The sequence below is a fragment of the Oncorhynchus clarkii genome, chromosome 20 (genome assembly GCF_045791955.1).
Source record: "Oncorhynchus clarkii lewisi isolate Uvic-CL-2024 chromosome 20, UVic_Ocla_1.0, whole genome shotgun sequence".
Lineage (NCBI taxonomy): Eukaryota > Metazoa > Chordata > Actinopteri > Salmoniformes > Salmonidae > Oncorhynchus > Oncorhynchus clarkii.
In genome coordinates this window covers 52,142,383-52,165,873 of record NC_092166.1, presented here as the reverse complement: position 1 = coordinate 52,165,873, position 23,491 = coordinate 52,142,383, and the positions used below count along the sequence as shown (strand labels likewise).

The 23,491-nt window shown below is 41.4% G+C and overlaps 1 protein-coding gene across 3 annotated transcripts in view; it reads left to right on the top strand.

Moving 5' to 3' along the window:
- The window catches only part of LOC139376485 (cadherin-related family member 1a-like), a 160,936-nt gene that overhangs the window by 14,773 nt on the left and 122,672 nt on the right, over positions 1-23,491 (top strand). For all 3 annotated transcript variants that reach the window (XM_071119120.1, XM_071119119.1, XM_071119121.1), the window contains exons 6-8: positions 1,135-1,221; positions 11,656-11,775; positions 15,971-16,114. In XM_071119120.1, coding sequence (XP_070975221.1) covers positions 1,135-1,221; positions 11,656-11,775; positions 15,971-16,114 — 351 coding nt within the window. The remainder of the gene's footprint in view (positions 1-1,134; positions 1,222-11,655; positions 11,776-15,970; positions 16,115-23,491) is intronic.

Genomic DNA, 23,491 nt, shown 5'->3' with positions numbered 1-23,491 from the left:
TTGTTTTTCTGGTGACGAGCCTTTCGCTGTATTTTTGCTGGTGATCAGCTTTCACTGTTTTTGCTGGTGACTAGCATAAAGTCATATTATGCTTGCTTGCAAAGTGATATTTAATTCCTATTGGAATCCAGGCAAAGTGGGGATATCCAACAATTGTAATGGGTCCAACTAACAGATTGGATTAGTTTAAAAAAAATGGATGTTATGTATCTTTGTGTAGCATAAGATCGGACCCTTTTTTCAATTTTCACCTAAAATGAAATACCCAAATCTAACTGCCTGTAGCTCAGGACCTAAAGCAAGGATATGCATATTCTTGATACCATTTGAAAGGAAACACTTTGAAGTTTGTGGAAATGTGAATTTAATGTAGGACAAAATAACACATTAGATCTTGTAAAATATAATACAAACAAAAAACATGCGTTTTCAAAAAAATATATAGTTCCATCATCTTTGAAATGCAAGAGAAAGGCCATACATTAAGATAGGATTAAGATTGGATCCTAGGTGTAATCTACATTTTGTCAGTGTCCAAAGTTTCAGACTGATCATGCTGGTCAACCAGCATAACCAGCTAGACCATGCTGTTCAGGCCTGCTGGACCATGCTGGTCAGAAAAGCTTGAAATGTATGTTGGTCTATGTTTTTTTTTCAAGCAGTGCTTATAGGGAGCATAATAGGAAGTCCAGACCTTGTACAGATCTCATTATAGAACACATATATGTTTTCCTGTTGGCTAATATAATTTCATTTAGAAAAATGAATGCAATAACATTGCAAAAAAAAAAATCTCATCCATTGATGCTATACTTTCCTTATATTAGCTAACAGGCAAACGTCCATGGGCTTTAGAAAGTATAGCTGTCTTAGCTGATGACAAGATGTCACTTCTTCCCTATTGCGTCAAGTCCAACTAGAAGTAATTATATCGACCATTGTTACGTTCATGGTCATTTGAATGGGTATCAGTTCACATGAAAACTGCAAAAATCCTAGAGAAAGTCTAACCAGCGGAAAAGGTTCTCCCCAAAATGAGGTTGAACCAAAACAGCGATCATTCTACTCTAGCCTATTCAATTTGTGCTACATGCCCTACATTATCTTCTCTGTGGTTTTCTCTGCTTTTCCTAGAACTCTGAATGTGGGAGCAGTATCTACAAAGTGCTGGCTGTGGATCGGGATACAGGCTCTGGAGGCTCGATCACCTTCTATCTACAGGTACTGTAACATCTGGCTGGGATAAACCCCTTTAACCAGTGCCCACCCAGGAGGTCATTGCAGGTCTGCCCTCAGGTCTAGATTCAATCAGATCAGGTGTTAACCGGCCATAGCCGAATCCCACATAGTTGATGTTTTGTTGGTTTCAGGGGTGTAACTTTGTTGGAGCTATCAAATTGGTGATCAGCTGCTCTTAATCATTGTCAGGAAGCCACACCCATCCTACTTGCGTTAGAAGTTAAGAACGAGAATGTGTAGGCTTTATATAAACAATTACCCTCAAATAAAATAATTATGATTTCTATCTGCCTAATCAAGGTGTAGATTATATCTCACATTCCAATGTTTGAACTTGTAAAAAAGGCTGCATGGGATTTATCTTAATGCATCTCCATGATGCCAATGGCAATGCCCATAATGACAAAGTGAAAACATGTTTTTAGAAATTTTGCAAAGGTATTGGAAATGAAATACAGAAAAATCGAATTTACATACGTATTCACACCTTTGAATTTGTAGAATAACCTTTGGCAGCGATTACTGGTGTGAGTCTTTCTAGGTAAATCTCTAAGAGCTTTCTACTCCTAGATCGGGAAACATTCGGCCATTAAAAAATTATTCAAGCTCTATCAAATTGGTTGTTGATCATTGCTAGACAACCAATGTCAGGTCTTGCCATAGATTTTCAAGTAAATTTAAATCAAACTGTAATAAGGCCACTCAGGAACATTCACTGTCTTCTTGGTAAGCAACTCCAATGCATATTTGGCCTTGTGTTTTAGATTATTGTCCTGTTGAAAGGTGAATTCCTCTCCCAGTGTCTGGTTGGATGCAGCCTAAAGTAGGGTTTCCCCTAGGACTGCCTGTGTTTAGCTCCATTCTGTTTATTTTTCATCCTGGAAAAACTCCCCAGTCCTTAACAATTACAAGCTTACCTATAACATGATGCAGCTGCTACTATGCTTGACAATATGGAGAGTGGTACGTAGTAATGTGTTGTATTGAATTTGCCCCAAACATGCAGTGCCTTCAGAAAGTATTCACACCCCTACTTTTTGTTGTTGTTGTCTTACAGCCTGAATTTAAAATGGATTACATTTAGATTGTATGTCACTGGCCTACACACAATACCCCTTAATGTCAAAGTGGAAATATGTTTTTGAAAATGTTTACAAATTAATAAAAATGTAAAGCTGAAATGTCTTGGGTCAGTAAGTATTTGCTTGCACTTTGTTATGGACTAAATAAGTACCAACGCTTGCTTAACACTATTTAGCATGTGCATCAGATGCATATCAACCCGCAAGGTGCAGCAAAAATAAGTACCAACGCTTGATAAATAATGCGTAAACTATTATAAAGGATTATTTGCACGAATAAATATTTGTGGATATATATCCATTTAAAAAAATAACAAAAATACTTGTTTGTTTAGATAGAGTCAAGGATTTTGTATAATTCTACAGGCAGAGAAAAAACGTTTCCCTTACAATAAAAACATTACAGTGTAATCCATTTGATCACCTTAATTTGTAGATTCGATTAGTTATAGTAATTATTAAAGTCCAGTTACAGCTTCTTTTGTAAAAGTAGAATCGAAAAAGGTAATAATAATATAACCAGCACAGGTAAAATGATCAAATTAAATGTTATTTGTCACATACACATGGTTAGCAGATGTTAATGTGAGTGAAGCTAAATTCTTGTGCTTCTAGTTCTGACCATGCAGTAATAACTAACAAGTAATCTAACAATTTCACAACAACTACCTAATACACACAAATCTAAAGGAATTAATATGTACATAACAATATATGGATGAGCAAAGGCCGAACGGCATAGGCAAGATGCAGTAGAAGGTAAAGAGTACAGTATATACATATGAGATGAGTAATGTAGGGTATGTAAACATTATATAAAGTGGCATTGTTAAAGTGGCTAGTGATACATGTATTACATCCAAATGTTCATTACTAACAGTCTGATGGCCTTGAGATAGAAGCTGTTTTTCAGTCTCTCGGTCCCTGCTTTGATGCACCTGTACTGACCTGGCCTTCTGGATGATAGCAGGGTGAACAGGCAGTGGTTCGGGTGTTTGTTGTCCTTGATGATCTTTTTGGCCTGCCTGTGACATCGGGTGGTGTAGGTGTCCTGGAGGGCAGGTAGTTGGCCCCCGGTGATGCGTTGTGCAGTGCTCACTACCCTCTGTAGAGCCTTACGGTTGTGGATGGAGTAGTTGCCGTACCAGGCGGTGATACAACCCGACAGGATGCTCTCAATTGTGCATCTGTAGAAGTTTGGTGACAAGCCAAATTTCTTCAGCCTCCTGAGGTTGAAGAGGCGCTGCTGTGCCTTCTTCACCACGCTGCCTGTGTGGGTGGACCATTTCAGTTTGTCCGTGATGTGTACGCCGAAGAACTTAAAACTTTCCACCTACTGTCCCGTTGATGTGGAATGATGAATTCCACCATCATCTCCGTTGTTTTGTTGACATTGAGTGTGAAGTTATTTTCCTGACACCACACTCCGAGGGCCCTCACCTCCTCCTGGTAGGTTGTCTCGTCGTTGTTGGCAATCAAGCCTACCACTGTTGTGTCGTCTGCAAACTTGATGATTGAGTTGGAGGCGTGCATGGCCACGCAGTCATTGGTGAACAGGGAGTACAACACTGGCACCCTTGTGGGGCCCCAGTGTTGAGGATCAGCGGGGTGGAGATGTTTTTTCTTACCCTCACCACCTGGGTGCAGCCCGTCAGGAAGTCCAGGAACCAGTTGCACAGGGCAGGGTCGAGACCCAGGGTCTCGAGCTTAATGACGAGTTTGGAGGGTACTATGGTGTTAAATGCTGAGCTGTAGTCGATGAACAGCGTTCTTACATTGGTATTCCTCTTGTCCAGATGGGTTAGGGCAGTGTGCAGTGTAATTGCGATTGCTTCATCTGTGGAACTATTGGGGTGGTAAGCAAATTGGAGTGGGTCTGGGGTATCAGGTAGGGTGGAGGTGATTTGGTCCTTGACTAGTCTCTCAAAGCATTTCATGATGACAGAAGTGAGTGCTATGGGGCGATAGTCATTTAGCTCAGTTACCTTAGCTTTCTTGGGAACAGGAACAAAGGAAAAATGGTGGCCCTTTTGAAGCATGTGGGAACAGCAGACTGGGATAAGGATTGATTGAATATGTCCATAAACACACCAGCCAGCTGGTCTGAGGACGCGTCTAGGGATGCTGTCTGGGCCGGCAGCCTTGCGAGGGTTAACACTTTTAAATGTTTTACTCACATTGGCTGCTGTGAAGGAGAGCCAGCAGGTTGTGGGTGCGGGCCGTGTCGGTGGCTCTGTATTGTCCTCAAAGCGAACAAATAAGTTGTTTAGTTCGTCTGGGAGCAAGAATCGTAGTCTGCGATGGGGCTGGTATTCTTTTTGTAGTCCGTGATTGACTGTAGACCCTGCCATATATCTCTCTTGTCTGAGCCATTGAATTGCGACTCTACTTTGTCTCTATACTGATGCATATCTTGTTTGATTGCCTTGCAGAGGGAATAGCTACACTGTTTGTATTCGGTCATGTTTCCGGTCGCCTTGCCCTGATTAAAAGCAGTGGTTCAAGCTTTCAGTGTTGTGCGAATGCTGCCATCAATACACGGTTTCTGGTTGGGGAAGGTTTTAATTGTCGCTGTGGGTACAACATCACTGACACACTTGCTAATAAACTCGTTCACCGAATAAGCGTATTCATCAATGTTATTGTCCGACTCTATGCGGAAATGTATCCCAGTCCACGTGATCGAAGCAATCTTGAAGCGTGGAATCTGATTAGTCGGACCAGCATTGAACAGACCTGAGCACGGGCGTTTCCTGTTTTAGTTTCTGTCTATTGGCTGGGAGCAACAAATTGGAGTTGTGGTCAGATTTCCCGAAAGGAGGTTGGTGGAGGGCCTTATATGCGTTGCGGAAGTTAGAGTAACAATGATACAGGGTTTTACCAGCCAAGGGTCGCGCATTCGATATGCTGATATAATTTAGGGAGCCTTGTTTTCAGATTAGCCTATTTAAAATCCCCAGCTACAATAAATGCCGCCTCAGGATATGTGGTTTCCAGTTTACATAGAGTCCAATGAAGTTCTTTCATGGCCGTCGATGTGTCCTCTTGCGGGGGAATATACGTCTGTGATTATACTCAAAGAGAATTCTCTTGGTAGATAATGCGGTCAACATTTGATTGTGAGGAATTCTAGGTCAGGTGAACTAAAGGACTTGAGTTCCAGTATGTTGTTATGATCACACCTCGTTAATCATAAGGCATACACCCCCGCCCTTCTTCTTATCAGAGAGTTGTTTGTTTCTGTCGGTGCGATGCGTGAAGAAACCAGGTGGCTGTACCTAGTCTGATAACGTATCCCAAGTGAGCCATGTTTCCGTGAAACAAAGAACATTACAATCTCTGATGTCTCTCTGGAACGCAACCCTTGCTCGGATTTCGTCTACCTTGTTGTCAAGAGACTGGACATTGGCGAGTAATATACTTGGGAGCGGTGCGCGATGTGCCCGTCTATGGTTGCCTGACCTGAAGACCGCTCCATCTGCCCCTTCTGCGGCGCTGTTGTTTTGGGTCGCCGGCTGGGATCCGATCCATTGTCCTGGGTGGTGGACCAAACAGAGGGTCCGCTTTGGGAAAGTTGTATTCCTGGTCGTAATGTTGGTACGTTGACATTTCTCTTATATCCAATAGTTCCACCCAGCTTTATGTAATAAAACTTAAGATTTCCTGGGGTAACAATGTAAAAAATAATACATAAAAAAAACAGTATCCGAAAAGAAAGCATGAACAATTGTAAAGGATGAATTGCATAAATAAATATCATATTTAAATTGTACATTTATTATGTTACTAGTTTTTGTTTAGTAGCCTAAGCAATGCTGCCGTGCGAGTGGTCATGTGCTGAATGGATGGACAGCAGGGATATTCCTGGAAAAAATTACATTTAAATAGAGCCGCACCTCTTGAATTATATTGTAATAGAAACTGCACAATATGATTTTTCTGAGAGTATATAGAAATCAAAATGCTTAACCTGCAAGTGACTCTGAAGGAGGATTTGATAAAGTGATGATCCTTTCCCTGCATCTGTAAATTACAAGATGCGTCCATCTCTTCATGTACAATTTGACAACTGATAGGCCTACTATTGTCACTCACCAGATTATTGTCAATTTAATCTTATCTATGGGCTGATTCTTATTATGTGTGAAATTAGTTTCGCTATAGTTCATGTTTAGTTTCGCTGGGCCGGCTGTGCAGGCTGACTGGCATCGTTTTTATTTCCTGCTCATCAAGTTGAATAGAGTCAAGGATATGTTTTATGCCTAATGCAACACATAGCATTTTTTCGTTACCCTTAATAAATGTGATTAGTAATAGAGTTAGAGTAAATAAAATGGTCTCATAACAGTTTATTTTTACAAAGTAAAATGTAAAAGAGAATGGTATCAACACCTAAGGTGTTTTTTTATTTACAAAAGCAAATGTCACTAGCCATTGGCCTATGGTGGTTCTTGTGTTAACAAGTCACTTAACAAGTCACATAATAAATGGCATGAACTCACTCTGTGAGCAATGAAAGTGTTTAACATAATTTTTGAATGACTACCTCATCTCTCTACCCCACACATACAATTATCTTTAATGGCCCTCAGTCGAGCAATGAATTTCAAACACAGATTCAACCACAAAGACCAGGGAGGTTTTTCAATGCCTCGTAAAGAATGGCACCTATTGGAAGATCGGATGGGGGGAGGGGAGGACAGTCATTGTATATTGCTTTGAGCATGCTGAAGTAAATAATTACACTTTGGATGGTGCATCAGTACAACAAGTTATGACAAAGATACAGGCGTCCTTCCTAGCTCAGTTGATGGAGAGGAATGGAACCGCTCAGGGATTTCACCATGAGGCCAATGATGACTTTACAACAGTTGCAGAGTTTAATGGCTGTAATAGGAGAAATCTGAGGATGGATCAACAACATTGTAGTTACTCCACAATACTAACCTAATTGACAGTGAAAAGAAGGAAGCCTGAACAAAATAAAAATATTCCATAACATGCATCCTGTTTGCAACAAGGCACTAAAGTAATACTGCAAAAAACGTGGCAAAGAAATTCACTTTTTATCCTGAATACCAAGTGTTATGTTTGGGGCATATCCAATACAACACATTACTGAGTACCTCTCCATATTTTCAAGCATAGTAGTGGCTGCATCATGTATGTGTAGCGTGGTTCATTCTGCGTTGTGTACTTTTAAATAGGACGCTGTCACAACTGGAGGTCTGCTAGTTTAATTATTTTTTATTTGCCCTGCACACAAAGAGACAAGACACATTATGTTAACCCTTGGCACAGTCCTAGCTCTCAGGCACCTTGCTAGCCGAAGGTCAGGCAAAAGAGAACCAAAAGGAAATAACAGGTGCTGCGTGCACACATTCAATGTACAACAGCACACCATACAATACAAGCAAAATGATACAGAACATAATTCGGACAAAATACAATTATGTTAACCCTTGGTGCAGTCCTAGATCTCAGGCACCTGGGCAAGCACATGGCCACTCACTCAAACACTGTCCCAAGTACTCACAAGTTACAATAGATACCTTAGTTAGCGAGCTTTGTGAAACTTGTTGGCATAAATCTTTATATTATCCACATTGCAACCAATTTATGGTAGCATAACAGTACATTCTGTAACATTATGACGGTTTTATATTAAATAATTTTGGAGCCAAGGACAACATACCTTGCTAGCCGAAGGTCAGGCAAAGAGAACAATAAGGGGGTATGGAAATACAGATAACCCGCGTTGGGCCAAACCAAAATATACAAAACTTTTACAATCACATGTATGTACGATATTGATGTGAAAAAGTGTTTGTACACCAAAGAAAAACATTAGCTATGCAGCTGTAATTAAATTTTAAAAAACACACTGAATTATTATTATTATCAAATTATTAACATCCCCTCTTGACCTGGCCTATTTGAATTGGTCCTTGTGTGCAACTTGGTGCATGATCTAGGGGAACAACATCACACTGCTACATATGGGTATGCTTGTAATAATTAAGGAATGTGGAGTTTTTCAGGATTTAATAGAAATGGAATGAAGCTAAGCACAGGCAAAATCCTAGAGGAAATCCTAGAGGAAAACCTTTTTCAGTTGGCTTTCCACCAGACACTGGAAGATTAAATCACGTTTCAGCAGGACAACCTAAATCACAAGGCCAAATCTACACTGATGTTGCTTACCAAGAAGACAGTAAATGTTCCTGGTTGGATGAGTTACCTTTTTTGACTTAAATCCACTTAAAAATGTTGCACAATCCAGGTGGTAAATCTTTTAGAGATTTACCCAGAAATACTCACAGCTGTAATCGCTGCCAAAGGTGCTTCTACAATGTATTGACGCAGGGGTGTGAATACTTAGCAAATTAGATGTTTCTGTATATCATTTTCAATACATTTGCAAACAATTCTAAAAATCTGTTTTCACTTTGTCATTATGGGGTATTGAATACAGGCTGTAACACAACAAAATGTGCAACAAGTCAAAAGGTATGAAAACTTTCTGAAGGCACTGTATCACTTTGTATTCAGGACTAAAAGATAATTGATAGTAATTTAGTGCCTTGTTGCAAATGCATGTTTTGGAATATTTGTATTCTGTACAGGCTTCTTTCTTTTCACTGTCATTTCGGTTACTATTGTGGAGTAACTACAATGTTGTTGATCCATCCTCTGTGTTCTCGTATCACAGCCATTAAACTCTATCACTTTTTTAAAGTCACCATTGGCCTCATAGTGAAATCCCTGAGCAGATTCCTTCCTCTCCATCAACTGAGTTAGGAAAGACGCCTGTATATTTGTTGTGACTGGGTGTATTGATACACCATCTAAAGTGTAATTAATAACTTCACCATGCTCAAAGAGATATTCAATGTCTGCTTTTTTTAGTTTAACCCATCTACCAACAGGTGCCCTTCTTTGCGAGGCAATGAAGGTCTTTGTGGTTGAATCTGTGTTTGAAATTCACTGCTCAACTGATGGACCTTACAGATAATTGTATATGTGGGGTACAGAGAAGAGCTAGTTATAAAAAAATTATCTTCAATACTATTATTGCACACAGAGGGAATCCATGCAACTTATTATGTGACTTGTTAAGCACATTTTTACTTATTGAGGTTTGCCATAAAAAAGGGATTGAATACTTTTTGACTCAAGAAATTTCAGATTTTCATTTTTAACTAATTTGTAAAAATGTCTACTTTTTTTCCCAATTTCACATTATGGGTATTGTGTGTGGGCGAGTAACAAACCTCTCAATTTAATACATTTTAAATTCAGGCTCTAACACAACAAAGCGTGGATAAAGTCAAGTGAATACTTTCTGAAGGCATTGTAGGTATGGGAAAATGGACTAGGCAACAGGATAGATAATAAGTAGTATCAACAGCATATGTGATGAGTTAAAATAGTTTATGCAAATACGCAAATGGGGGGCATTTGGTTAACTATTTAGCAGTCTCATGTCTTTGGGATAGAAGCTGTTCAGGGTCCTGGTTGGTTCCAGATTTCATGCATCGGTACCGCTTGACGTGCGGTAGCAGAGAGAACAGTCTGACTTGGGTGGCTGGAGTCTTTGACAATTTTAGGGCCTTCCTCTGACACCGCCTGGTATAGATGTCCTGGATGGCAGGGAGCCTCATCCTCAGTGACGTACTGGGCCGTACACACTACCCTCTGTAGCGCCTTGTGGTCGGATGCCAAGCAGTTGCTACACCAAGCGGTGATGCAGCCAGTCAAGATGCTCTCAATGGTGCAGCTGTAGAACTTTTTGAGGATCTGAGGGCCCTTCCCTCTTGAGAGGGAAGAGGCGTTGTCGTGCATTCTTCACAACTGTATTGGTATTTGCGGACCATGGTAATTCCTTAGTGATGTGGACACCGAGGAACAGCAAGCTTTCAACCCGCTCCACATCAGCCTTGTCAATGTGTAAGGGGGCATGCTTTGTCTTGCTGACGTTTAGGAGAGGTTGTTGTCTCATTGTCGTCACTGATCAGGCCTACCCCAGTCGTGTCGTCAACCAACTTGATGATGGTGTTGGAGTCGTGCGCGGACACGCAGTCGTGGGTAAAGACAGGGAGTACAGGAGGGGACTAAACACACACCCCTGAGGGAACCCCATGTTGAGGGTCAGCGTGACGGATTTGTTGCTGCCTACCTTTACCGCCTGGGGGTGGCCAGTCAGGAAGTCCAGGATCCAAATGTAGAGGGAGGTCCTGAGCTTAATGATGAGCTTGGAAGGTACTATGTTGTTGATCGCTGAGCTGTAGTCAATTAACAGAATTTTCACATAGGTGTTCTTCTTGTCCAGGTGGGAGAGGGCAGTGTGGAGTGCAAAATAGATTTAATCATCTGTGGATCTGTTTGGGTGAAATACACATTGAAGTGGGTTCAGGGTTTCTGTGATGCCTGGTGCTCTCATGCATGGTTCAGTGTTGCTTGCCTCGAAGCAAGCATAGAAGTCATTTAGATTGTCTGGTAGGCTCGCGTCACTGGGCAGCTGGCTGCTGGATTTCCCTTTATAATTTGTGATATTTTTCAAGCCCTGCCACATCCGATGAGTGTCAGAGATGGCGTAGTAGGATTCGATCTTAGCCCTGCATTGAAGCTTTGCCTGTTTGATGGTTCGTCAGAGGGCGTAGCAGGATTTCTTATAAGCGTCCGGATTATTGTCCCACTTCTTGAATGGCAGCTCTAGCCTTTAGCTCAGTGCGGATCCATTGCTTCTGGAACATATTCTAGTCTGTGCTAGCAAAACAGTCCTGTGTGTGTGTGTGTGTGTGTGTGTGTGTGTGTGTTTACACACACGTGTACTTGTCTGTATGCGCACAAGAGTATGTAGTTATTGGGCTCATCAGCCGGGGATTAAATCACATTAATTCATTTAAATCAATGTGTATTGGTGGCTTAGAGGGCTGCTTTGGCCAGAGATGGTGGGGAATGTTGGTGTGCACTTTGTGTGGGGACGTGCTATTAGGAGCAGAGCATAGCTGGACATTGATGCAAAGCACATCTGGACACATCAGCTTTTTACCTGCCTGGCCCTATTCAGGGCATATGGCCTCTTTATATCCAAACATAGATATGCATATTTTGTATTCACTCTATGTCCAAATTCCCGTGGTCCTTTGAGGGGTAGTTATGTATTTATCGGATTACTGGCATGATATGTCTGCTCACATTTACCTTAGTGAGCAGTGATGGTGGGGTTTCAGGATGGAGAGGCTTAAGGATCGAAAGGCTCTTTGCTGTTTGACCTCATCTGTGTGTATTTAAGCTTTTACTATGATGCCTTTTCTTTCTGCCATGACAGACTAACGGTCAATCCAGTAAGTTTGCCATAGACCGACACAGTGGTGTGCTGAGGATCAAGCCCGGGGAGATGCTGGACTATGAGAGGTCGACAACACACTTCATCACAGTGGTGGCCAAGGTAATGGTCATTGCCTACCACTGATAACACTGTTAACCCTACAGTATATCATGCATTGGCAAACAACATGCTCACTCTTTATCACTATATAATAAGGAATGGGGTACTGAATCCTCATGATATACAGGATATACATGAAGTTAATGAAAAATAAATAGCACATCACTCAACAATAATAATAATTTCACTGTGGATAAATCTAGTGTCGTGTCTTTTGTTGTCGTTAATGTGATGACATGCTATTTATCGAATAATTAACTATGTTTATAATTACATGATTAAATTCATCATATAACCATTAACTCAGAAACCTGGGACACCACGGGAAAAGTTGAGTTACCGTTTCCCAAATTAACTCAAAGAATATCAGAATATATCGATTTCATAGCAGTCACTAATGAATTAATTTCCTCATCAGTCTCATTCAGAACGTTGCATAATCTGCACAAACCCAGGTCTCATTCCATACCACACAAATTGAGTTGATTATTTATTTACTAACAAGCTAAATGATAAAATTAGATACACATACACAAACGTTCTAGGTTATTGGTTAGAACTTAATACAATGGCAACAGGTCCGTAGCGGACCAACACATTATGACACGTGTTAGACAAGATGGAGTTTTACAGAAAGCGAGAGAAAGAGCAAGCGAGAAATTCAACAATTGGATATATTTGTAAACTATGCTTAGTTTTAGCCCTTACCCCAAACTGCCACTCTTACGAGTAAAAAGTATAACGCATGTATTTACATATTGAAGGTCTCCGTTGGGTATCTTTTCGTGGGCCGAGTTCCGCTTAGTGGGATAGGTTTGGCTGACGCCCTGGCCGACGCCCTGGTTTGGCAGATGCCTTGTTCTTTCGTCTTCAGGTGTAAGTCTCTGATTTTCCACACGATGTCACAATGTTCTTTCTCTTAGTGGTCTGTTTCCTTGCACTCGTTCTGTGAGTGGGCTTTTGTGGAGGCTAATCAGCCGTGTCGACACTCCCAGCATGGGTAGGAGGGCCGTGTAGACAACTGGTGCTTGAGAAGAATAACCGGGTGGTCCTGCTTGAATTTACCTTCATAGATATAGTAATCAACCGTAGCGTTGATTGTTAAGAGATTCCTTTGACCTCTTCAACTTCATGGTGCGTTTTGGAGCCACGACTACTCGTAGACCTCGTCTGTAGTGCGTGGTCAACTTAGTCTGATATGTAAATTCTTAACTCACAAGTTTTATACACCAGAGAAAGGGGTGTTTCCGTCTTTATGACGTGCTCTCTGGGTTCCCTGCGGCATAACTAGTTACGAGGCAAGGTATTACAATATACTATGTTCTTGTTAGACAACTAAAATCACAGCCTCATCGTCACAAAAACATTCTCTTTGATATGGATATTTTCTACACAACGTCATGTACATATTATGAAAACTATAGTTACAATGTTTCCGTTATAACATCTTCATTTAACTTTTAATGACACCACAAAATCAACATTCATTTTCATATTCCATCTATCATTGGTACCACCATTTTGGCTGATGAAATATAATGTCTTAAAGTCCATTTTTATTGCATGTTACAGTTCTGAGGTAGCCTCTCCCTAAGGCACACACAGACATTCCAATCCCCAACATTAAAGGAAAAATGATTAGCCTGCTGCCTTAGAATTTACGAAGGGCGTGAGATGTCATAAACCACTCCCCCATCAATCCCTCTATACCTCTCCCCCTCTGCGGGAGGGAGAGAGATCTCTGTAGAAATGTGATCGACTGTAACCTGATCCTCACAGGCCAGTCATGACACTAGGATACAGGCATGCTAGTGTCCTGGGGCCTCATTTCTAACAATTGCGCAAATTTCACACTACTACATTTCTGCATTCGCCATTTCTGAAAAGTTGGCGCATGTACAAACATATCGAGATTCATAAACTTGCCGCAAGCCATACATACAGTGGGGAGAACAAGTATTTGATACACTACCGATTTTGCAGGTTTTCCTACTTACAAAGCATATAGAGGTCTGTAATTATTTATCATAGGTAGACTTCAACTGTGAGAGACGGAATCTAAAACAAAAATCCAGAAAATCACATTGTATGATTTTATAATAGTTAATTTGCATTTTATTGCATGACATAAGTATTTGGTACATCAGAAAAGCAGAACTTAATATTTGGTACAGAAACCTTTGCTTGCAATTACAGAGATCATACGTTAACTGTAGTTCTTGACCAGGTTTGCACACACTGCAGCAGGGATCTTGGCCCACTCCTCCATAAAGACCTTCTCCAGATCCTTCAGGTTTCGGGGCTGTCGCTGGGCAATACGGACTTTCAGCTCCCTCTAAAGATTTTCTATTGGGTTCAGGTCTGGAGACTGGCTAGGCCACTCCAGGTCCTTGAGATGCTTCTTACGGAGCCACTCCTTAGTTGCCCTGGCTGTGTGTTTCGGGTAATTTTCATGCTGGAAGACCCAGCCATGACCCATCTTCAATGCTCTTACTGAGGGAAGGAGGTTGTTGGCCAAGATCTCGCGATACATGGCCCCATCCATCCTCCTCTCAATACGGTGCAGTCGTCCTGTCCCCTTTGCAGAAAAGCATCCCCAAAGAATGTTTCCACCTCCATACTTCACGGTTGGGATGGTGTTCTTGGGGTTGTACTCATCCTTCTTCTTCCTCCAAACACGGCGAGTGGAGTTCAGACCAAAAAGCTCTATTTTTGTCTCATCAGACCACATGACCTTCTCCCATTCCTCCTCTGGATCATCCAGATGGTCATTGGCAAACTTCAGACGGGCCTGGACATGCACTGGCTTGAGCAGGGGGACCTTGCCTGCGCTGCAGGATTTTAATCCATGACGGCGTAGTGTGTTACTAATGGTTTTCTTTGAGACTGTGGTCCCAGCTCTCTTCAGGTCATTGACCAGGTCCTGCCGTGTAGTTCTGGGCTGATCCCTCACCTTTCTCATGATCATTGATGCCCCATGAGGTGAGATCTTGCATGGAGCCCCAGACCGAGAGTGATTGACCGTCATCTTGAACTTCTTCCATTTTCTAATAATTGCACCTACAGTTGTTGTCTTCTCACCAAGCTGCTTGCCATTTGTCCTGTAGCCCATCCCAGCCTTGTGCAGGTCTACAATTTTATCCCTGATGTCCTTACACAGCTCCTTGGTCTTGGCCATTGTGGAGACGTTGGAGTCTGTTTGATTGAGTGTGTGGACAGGTGTCTCTAATACAGGTAACGAGTTCAAACAGGTGCAGTTAATACAGGTAATGAGTGGAGAACAGGAGGGCTTCTTAAAGAAAAACCAACAGGTCTGTGAGAGCCGGAATTCTTACTGGTTGGTAGGTGATCAAATACTTATGTCATGCAATAAAATGCACATTAATTACTATAAAATCATACAATGTCATTTTCTGGATATTTGTTTTAGATTCCATCTCTCACAGTTGATGCCTACCTATGACAAAACATTACAGACCTCTACATGCTTTGTAAGTAGGGAAACCTGCAAAATCTGCAGTGTATCAAATACTTGTTCTCCCCACTGTACGCATGTTTCCCGTTATCAATATCCTGTTTGACAATAACGCCCTTCATTTACTGTATCATTTGGAACTATTGCCATCAGGCCATGGCATGCAAAAGACAAATTATTGTTCAATATTTAGTTAATCAATAGATAAACAGATTTATTTGTCCTGTCCTGGTATACGCTCAGAGATTAAATAGGCAATGATGTAGCGCTCCTATCGCGTAGAATTACTGTACCCTACACATACTGTGAAATATTTTATGTAAGCCACGGTCTATTTACTGTATTGGCAGAATCTTTAGCAGTAATTTATAATGTATCTGGAAAGAGAAAACAATAGCAAACTGTCATGGACCTTTCAGCAGAACGTTTGAATTCAACAATGTTTTCCATCGACTTTTCCCCCAACGTAAATATGATGGACTGGCTGCGAATTCCGAAACATTGTAGGGCACTTCCAGCAGCAGTATGATCCACCTTGTTATCTCTACTGTTGATTGTGCTGCTATCTTGTGTCAAATCCTTCTTGAAGGATGTATTTTATCTAAATGAAGACAAACTTGAATAAATAAAGATTAAAGGGCCACACAGCCATGTCTGATCTTTTAAATTAAATTGCATAAAATAAGGATGTATAATATGGGATATTTGATTCTGTAACAGGATGGTGGTGGGAATTACAATGGGAAAGAACAGGTGATGTCATCCTCTGCCACCTTGACAATCAATGTGATTGACACCCAGGACACGCCCCCCAGCTTTGTCGGGACACCATATTTCGGATACGTTTATGAAGTGTCCGTACCAGTAAGTACAAACATGCATAACTCTCAAGATATCACACTAACATGACACACACACATGAAGAACACCGTACAATTGTTTAACACTTCATCAAAAATGTAACCATGTCATTAGATTTAGGCTAATTTCGGGATTTTTGGTGTATCCCGCTGACAGGAATAAACATCTCTCCGGTAAGAAGAAGGGCGGTGGTGTATGTTTCATGATTAACGACTCATGGTGTAATTGTAACAACATACAGGAACTCAAGTCCTTTTGTTCACCTGACCTAGAGTTCCTCACAATCAAGTGCCGACCGTATTATCTCCTAAGAGAACTCTCCTCGGTTATCGTCACAACCGTGTATATCCCCCGGCAAGCGGATAACAAGACGGCCATCAAGAAACTTCACTGGACTTTATGCAAACTAGACACCATATTTCCTGAGGTTGCATTTATTTTAGCTGGGTTTTTTAACTTCATATGGCTGCAGGGGCAGTATTGAGTAGCTTGGATGAAAAGGTGCCCATTGTAAATAGCCAGGTCCTCAGTCTCAGTTGCTAATATATGCATATTATTATTAGTATTGGTTAGAAAACACTCTAAAGTTTCCAAAACTGTCAAAATATTGTCTGTGAGTATAACAGAACTGCATGTTCCATAGCCTCCCTTTGCTGGATTTAAAGGGATATGAACCAGATTCCTTTTCCTATCGCTTCCTCAAGATGTCAACAGTCTTCAGACATGGTTTCAGGCTTTTATTTTGAAAAATGAGCCAGAACGATAACATCGCGTCAAGTGGTCACATGAGTTTTGCTTGCGCAACAGAATTTGGACAGCCATTGTTTTCCCCTCTCCTACTGTGAAAGACATTTGCGATTTATATATTATCGATTATATATTTTAAAAACAACCTGAGGATTGATTATAAAAAACATTTGACATGTTTCTGTGGACATAATGGAAACTATTTGGAATGTTTGTCTGCGTTGTCATGACCGCTCTTTCCTGTGGATTTCTGAACATAACGCGACAAACAAACGGAAGTATTTTGGATATAAAATCATCTTTATGGAACAAACGGAACATTTGTTGTGTAAATGGGAGTCTCGTGAGTGAAAACATCCGAAGATCATCAAAGGTAAACGATTAATTTGATTGCTTTTCTGATTTTCGTGACCGAGCTACCTGATGCTAAGTGGACTTAATGTTTTATCGTGCGATCGATAAATTTACACAAACGCTTCGATAGCTTTCGCTGTAAAGCATAATTTCAAGTCTGACATGACAGGTGGATTAACAAAAGGCTACATACAATGTTTTCCTATATTGCACTTGTGATTTCATGAATATAAATATTTATAGTAATATTTATTGTATGTAGCGCTATGCTATTCAGCGTTTGTTGATAACACTTATCCCGATAGGGGGGTTGCAGCCATAACAGGTTAATTAACAAAGCTCATTTGAGAACAAGGCTACCTAAATTCTATCAGCATATTGATTGCTGTACACGAGCGAGTAACACGCTCGACCATTGCTACTCTAACTTTCGCGATGTAAACAAGGCCCTCCCCTGCCCTCCTTTTGACAAATCTGACTGTGACTCCATCTTGTTGATCCCCTCCTATAGGCAAAAACTAAAACAGGAAGTTATGTGCTTAGGTCTATCTAACGCTGGTCTGACCAATCAGATTCCACGCTTCAAGATTGCTTCAATCACGTGGACTGGGATAGGTTCCAGGTTGCCTTGAGATAATAACATTTACATACATTTATGTTGACCTAACCAGAAACTGTGGATTGATGGCAGCATTCACGCAAAACTGAAAACACGTCCCACCGCATTTTAATCATGGCGACTGGAAATATGGCCGAATAAGAACCGTGCAGTTATTCCATCAGTAAGGCAATCAAACAAGCGTCAGTATAGAGACAAGGTGGAGTCGCAATGCAACGGCTCAAACATGAGACATTTGTGGCAAGGTCAACAGACAGTCACAGACAGTCACAGATTACGAAAGGTAAACCAGCCCCGTCACGGAAATCGACATCTTGCTTCTGACAAATTAAGCAACTTCTTTGCCTGTTTTGAGGATAATACAATGGCACCGACGTGGCCCGCTACCAAAGACTGTTGGCTCTCCTTCTCTGTGGATGACGAGAGTAAAACATTTAAACGTGTTAACCCTTGCAAGGCTGAAGGCCAAGATGGCATCCCTAACCGCGTCCTCAGAGCATGTGCAGACCACCTGGCTGTGTGTTTACGGACATATTCAATCAATCCCTATCCCTGTCTGCTGTCACCACATGCTCCAAGATGGCCACCATTGTTCCTGTTCGCAAGAAAGCTAAGGTAACTGAACTAAATGACTTCTGTCATCATGAAGTGCTTTGAAAGCCAAGGATCACACCTCATACCTATGTAACAATGCAGTTCATTGAGTACAGCTCAGCATTCGACAGCATAGTACCCTTCAAAATCATCATTAAGCTTGAGACACTGGGTCCTGACCCCACCCTGTGCAATTGGGTCCTGGACTTCCTGAAGGGCCGCCCCCAGGTGGTGAGCGTAGGAAACAACATCTCCACTCCGCTGATCCTCAACACTGGGGCCCCGCAAGGATTTGTTCTCAGCCACCTCCTATACTCCCTGTTCACTCACGACTGCGTGACAAAGCACACCTCCAAGTCAATCATCAAGTTCCCAGATGACACAACAGTGGTAGGCTTGATTACCAACAACGACGAGACATCCTACAGGGAAGAGGTGAGGGCCCTCGGAGTGTGGTGTCAGGAAAATGACCTCTCACTGAATGTCAGCAAAACAAAAGAGATGATCATGGACTTCAGGAAACAGCAAAGGGAGAACCCCACTATCCACATTGACAGGACATTAGTGGAGAAGGTGGAAAGCTTTAAGTTCTTCGCCTCTTCAACCTCAGGAGGCTGAAGAAATTTGGCTTGTCACCAAAAATACACAAACTTTACAGGTGAACAATTGAGAGCATCCTGTCGGGCTGTATCACCACCTGGTATGGCAACTGCACTGCCCACAACCACAAGGCTCTACAGGGGTTGGTGCGATCTGCATAAAGCATCACCGGGGGCAAACTACCTGCCCTCCAGGACACCTACAACATCCAATGTCACAGGAAGGCAAAAAAGATCATCAAGGACATTAACCACCCGAGCCACTGCCTGTTCACCCCGCTTCCATCCAGATTGCGAGGTTAGTACAGGTGCATCAAATCTGGGACAGAGAGATTGACAAACAGCTTCTAACTATCCATCTTTTTTTACAACTTTTTTTAACTAGGCAAGTCAGTTAAGAACAAATTCTTATTTTCAATGACGGCCTTGGAACAGTGGGTTAACTGCCTGTTCAGGGGCAGAACGACAGATTTGTACCTTGTCAGCTTGGGAGTTTGAACTTGCAACCTTCCGGTTACTAGTCCAACGCTCTAACCACTAGGCTACCCTGCCGCCCCAAGGCCATCAGACTGTTAAACAGCCACCACTAACACAGAGAGGCGGCTGTCTATATTTAGACTTGATATCATTGGCCACTTGTGAACACTTGTAACTTTACACTTGTAACTTTAATAATGCTACTTTAAGAATGTTTACATATCTCACATTGCTCATCTCATATGTACATAGTGTATACTGTATCCTTCACTATCTATTCTTTACTATATATTGCATCGTAGACACTCTGTCACTGCTCATGCACATGTTTTATACTTACAGTTGATGTCAGAAGTTTACATACAACATAGCCAAATATATTTACAGATTTATTTCAGCTTTCCTTTCTTTCATCACATTCCCAGTGGGTCAGAAGTTTACAAACACTCAATTAGTATTTGGTAGCATTGCCTTTAAATTGTTTACCTTGGGAAAACGTTTCGTGTAGCCTTCCACAATCTTCCTACAATAAGTTGGGTGAATTTAAGTCCTCCTGACAGAGCTGGTGTAACTGAGTCAGGTTTGTAGGTCTCCTTGCTCGAACACGCTTTTTCAGTTCTACCCACAAACGTTCTATGGAATTGAAGTGAGGGCATTGTGATGGCCACCAATACCTTGACTTTGTTGTCTTTTAGCCATTTTGCCACAACTTTGGAAGTATGCTTGGGGTCATTGTCCATTTGGAAGACCCATTTGCGACCACGCCTTAACTTCCTGACTGATGTCTTGAGATGTTGCTTCAATATATCAACATAATTTTCCTGCCTCATGATGCCATCTATTATGTGAAGTGCACCAGTCCCTCTTGCAGCAAAAGCATCCCCACAACATGATGCTGCCACCCCCTTGCTTCACGGTTGGGAGGTGTTCTTCAGCTTGCAAGCCCCACCCTTTTCCCTCCAAACATAACGATGGCCATTATGGACAATCAATCAATCAATCTATAACATTTATTTATATAGCCCTTCTAACATCAGCTGATGTCACAAAGTGCTGTACAAAAACCCAGCCTAAAACCCCAAACAGCAAGCAATGCAGGTGTAGAAGCACGGTGGCTAGGAATAACTCCCTAGAAAGGCCAGAACCTAGGAAGAAACCTAGAGAGGAACCAGGCTATGAGGGGTGGCCAGTCCTCTTCTGGCTGTGCTGGGTGGAGATTATAACAGAACATGGCCAATATGTTCAAATGTTCATAGATGACCAGCAGGGTCAAATAATAATAATCACAGTGGTTGTCGAGGGTGCAACAGGTCAGCATCTCAGAAGTAAATGTCAGTTGCCTTTTCATAGCCGATCATTCAGAGTACCTCTAACACTCCTGCTGTCTCTAGAGAGTTGAAGACAGCAGGTCTGGGACAGGTAGCACGTCCGGTGAAGAGGTCAGGGTTCAATAGCCGCAGGCAGAACAGTTGAAACTGGAGCAGCAGCACGGCCAGGTGGACTGGGGACAAACAGTTCTTTATTTGTTTCATCAGACCAGAGGAAATGTATCCAAAAAGAACCATCTCTGTCCCCATGTGCAGTTGCAAACTGTAGTATGTATTTTTATATGGTGGTTTTGGAGCATTGGTTTCTTCCTTGCTAAGCAGCCTTTCAGGTTTTGTACCTGTTTCCTCCCGCATCTTCACAAGGTCCTTTCTGTTGATATGAGTTTGATTTGCACTTTTTGCACCAAAGTACGTTCATCTCTAGGAGACATAACATGTCTCCTTCCTGAGCGGTCTGAAGACTGCGTGGTCCCTATTGTTCAAACAGATAAACGTGGCATTTGGAAATTGCTCCCAAGGATGAACCAGATATGTGCAGGTCTACAAAAAATGTTGAGGTCTTTGTTGATTTCTTTTGATTTGCACATCATGTCAAGCAAAGAGACACTGAGTTTGAAGGTAGGCCTTGAAATACATCCACAAGTATACCTCCAATGGACTCAAATTATGTCAATGAGCCTATCAGAAGCTTCTAAAGCTATGACATCATTTTCTGGAATATTTCAAGCTGTTTAAAGGCAGAGTCAACTTAGTATATGTAAACTTCTGACCCACTGGAATTGCGATTTAGTGAAATAATCTGTCTGTTAACAATTTTGGGAAAAATGACTTGTGATATGCACAAAGTAGATGTCCTAACCTACTTGCCAAAACCATTGTTTGTTAACAAATTTGTGGAGTGGTTGAAAACTTCTGACTTTATATCAGACCGTGTACGAAGGGTATTTCCCCAAAAACGTTTTACTGTTCTAATTATGTTGGTAACCGGTTCATAATTGCAATAAGGCACATCATGGGTTTGTGGTATATGGCCAATATAACACGGCTAAGGGCTGTGTCCTACCACACCTCCCCAGGCCTTATTGCTTAATTATAGCAGTCAAACAAGTTAAAATCGACATCCATTAAAACCTGTTAAGTCTACCCCCTCCTTTTTCGAACATTCTGTTAAAAATCGCGCAACTTTTCAGCGTCCTGCTACTCATGCCAGGAATATAGTATATGCATATGATTAGTATGTGTAGATAGAAAACACTCTGAAGTTTCTAAAACTGGTTTTAAATCACGGCTGTGACTATAACAGATTGTGTGTTTCATTGAAAAGCGCAAGAAAAACTGCTCTCTGAAAGCTAAAAATTATTTCCATGCGTCACTTTCATGGGTTGTTAAAAGGGCACAAAATGTATTATCGACCTGCATGCAATTCCTACAGATTCCACACGATGTCGCCATTGTCGTCATTTTCAATGGAGTTTTTTCTTGGTAAATCCAACTAACTGAATTCCGTTTCTTCCGGTCTCCACCAGGATGTTTTGAATGTGCACATTGGCAGCCATTGATTTGCAGACGAGGAGCTATTGAATATACATCGCCCTGTAATCATTTTGATAGATTATAAACGTTTACTAATACCTAAAGTTGGATTACAAAAGTATTTCGAAGTGTTTTGTGAAAGTTTATCGTCGACTTTTTTAATTTTAAAAAATGACGCAGCGTTTAAAAACAATGTTTTTTTCTGAATGACACAGCTTCCATAGAAAGCTATTTTGGGTATATATGGACCGATTTAAACGAAAAAAAGACCCAATAGTGATGTTTATGGGGCATATAGGAGTGCCAAGAAAGAAGCTCGTCAAAGGTAATGAATGTTTTATATTTTATTTCTGCGTTTTGTGTAGCGCCGGATAAGCATAGTCTTTGTTTACGTCGCATTCAGGCATTTTGAGGTGTTGCATGCTATCAGATAATAGCTTCTCATGCTTTCGCCGAAAAGCATTTTAAAAATCTGACTCGTTGGCTAGGTTCACAACGAGTGTAGCTTTAATTCAATACCCTGCATGTGAATTTTGATTAAGGTTTGAGTTTTAACGAGTACATTTAGCATTTAGCGTAGCGCATTTGCATTTCCAGGTGTCTACTTGAGACATCTGCGTCTCAAGTAGGAGCAAGAAGTTAATGGAAAATGATCTGCCGAGTTTAAGGTTGCAGTGACACATCCATAACCTGAGCAGAAACCAGATTGCATACCAGAGAGAATACTATAGATATCAAGAAAGCCAAACAGTTGATTATCGACAAGTTTTTCCAACACTTTTGATAAACAGGGCAAAATAGAAATAGGCCTATAACTGTTAGGATCAGCTTGATCTCCCCTTTAAATAAAGGACGAACTGTGGCTAACTTCCAAGCAATGGGAACCTCCCCAGAAAGTAGAGAGTTTAAAAAGGTCGGAGATAGGCTTGGCGAAGATAGGGGCAGTAACCTTAAAGAATAAAGGGTTTAAACCATCTGACCTAGATGTTTTTTTGGGGTCAAGTTTCAGGAGCTCCTTTAGCACCTTGGACTCAGGGACTGCCTGCAGGGAGAAACTTTGTAGCGGGGTAGAGGAAAAAGAGGGAGAAGCATCAGGGATAGTTGTATTAGAAGAGGTGGGAGATTAGGA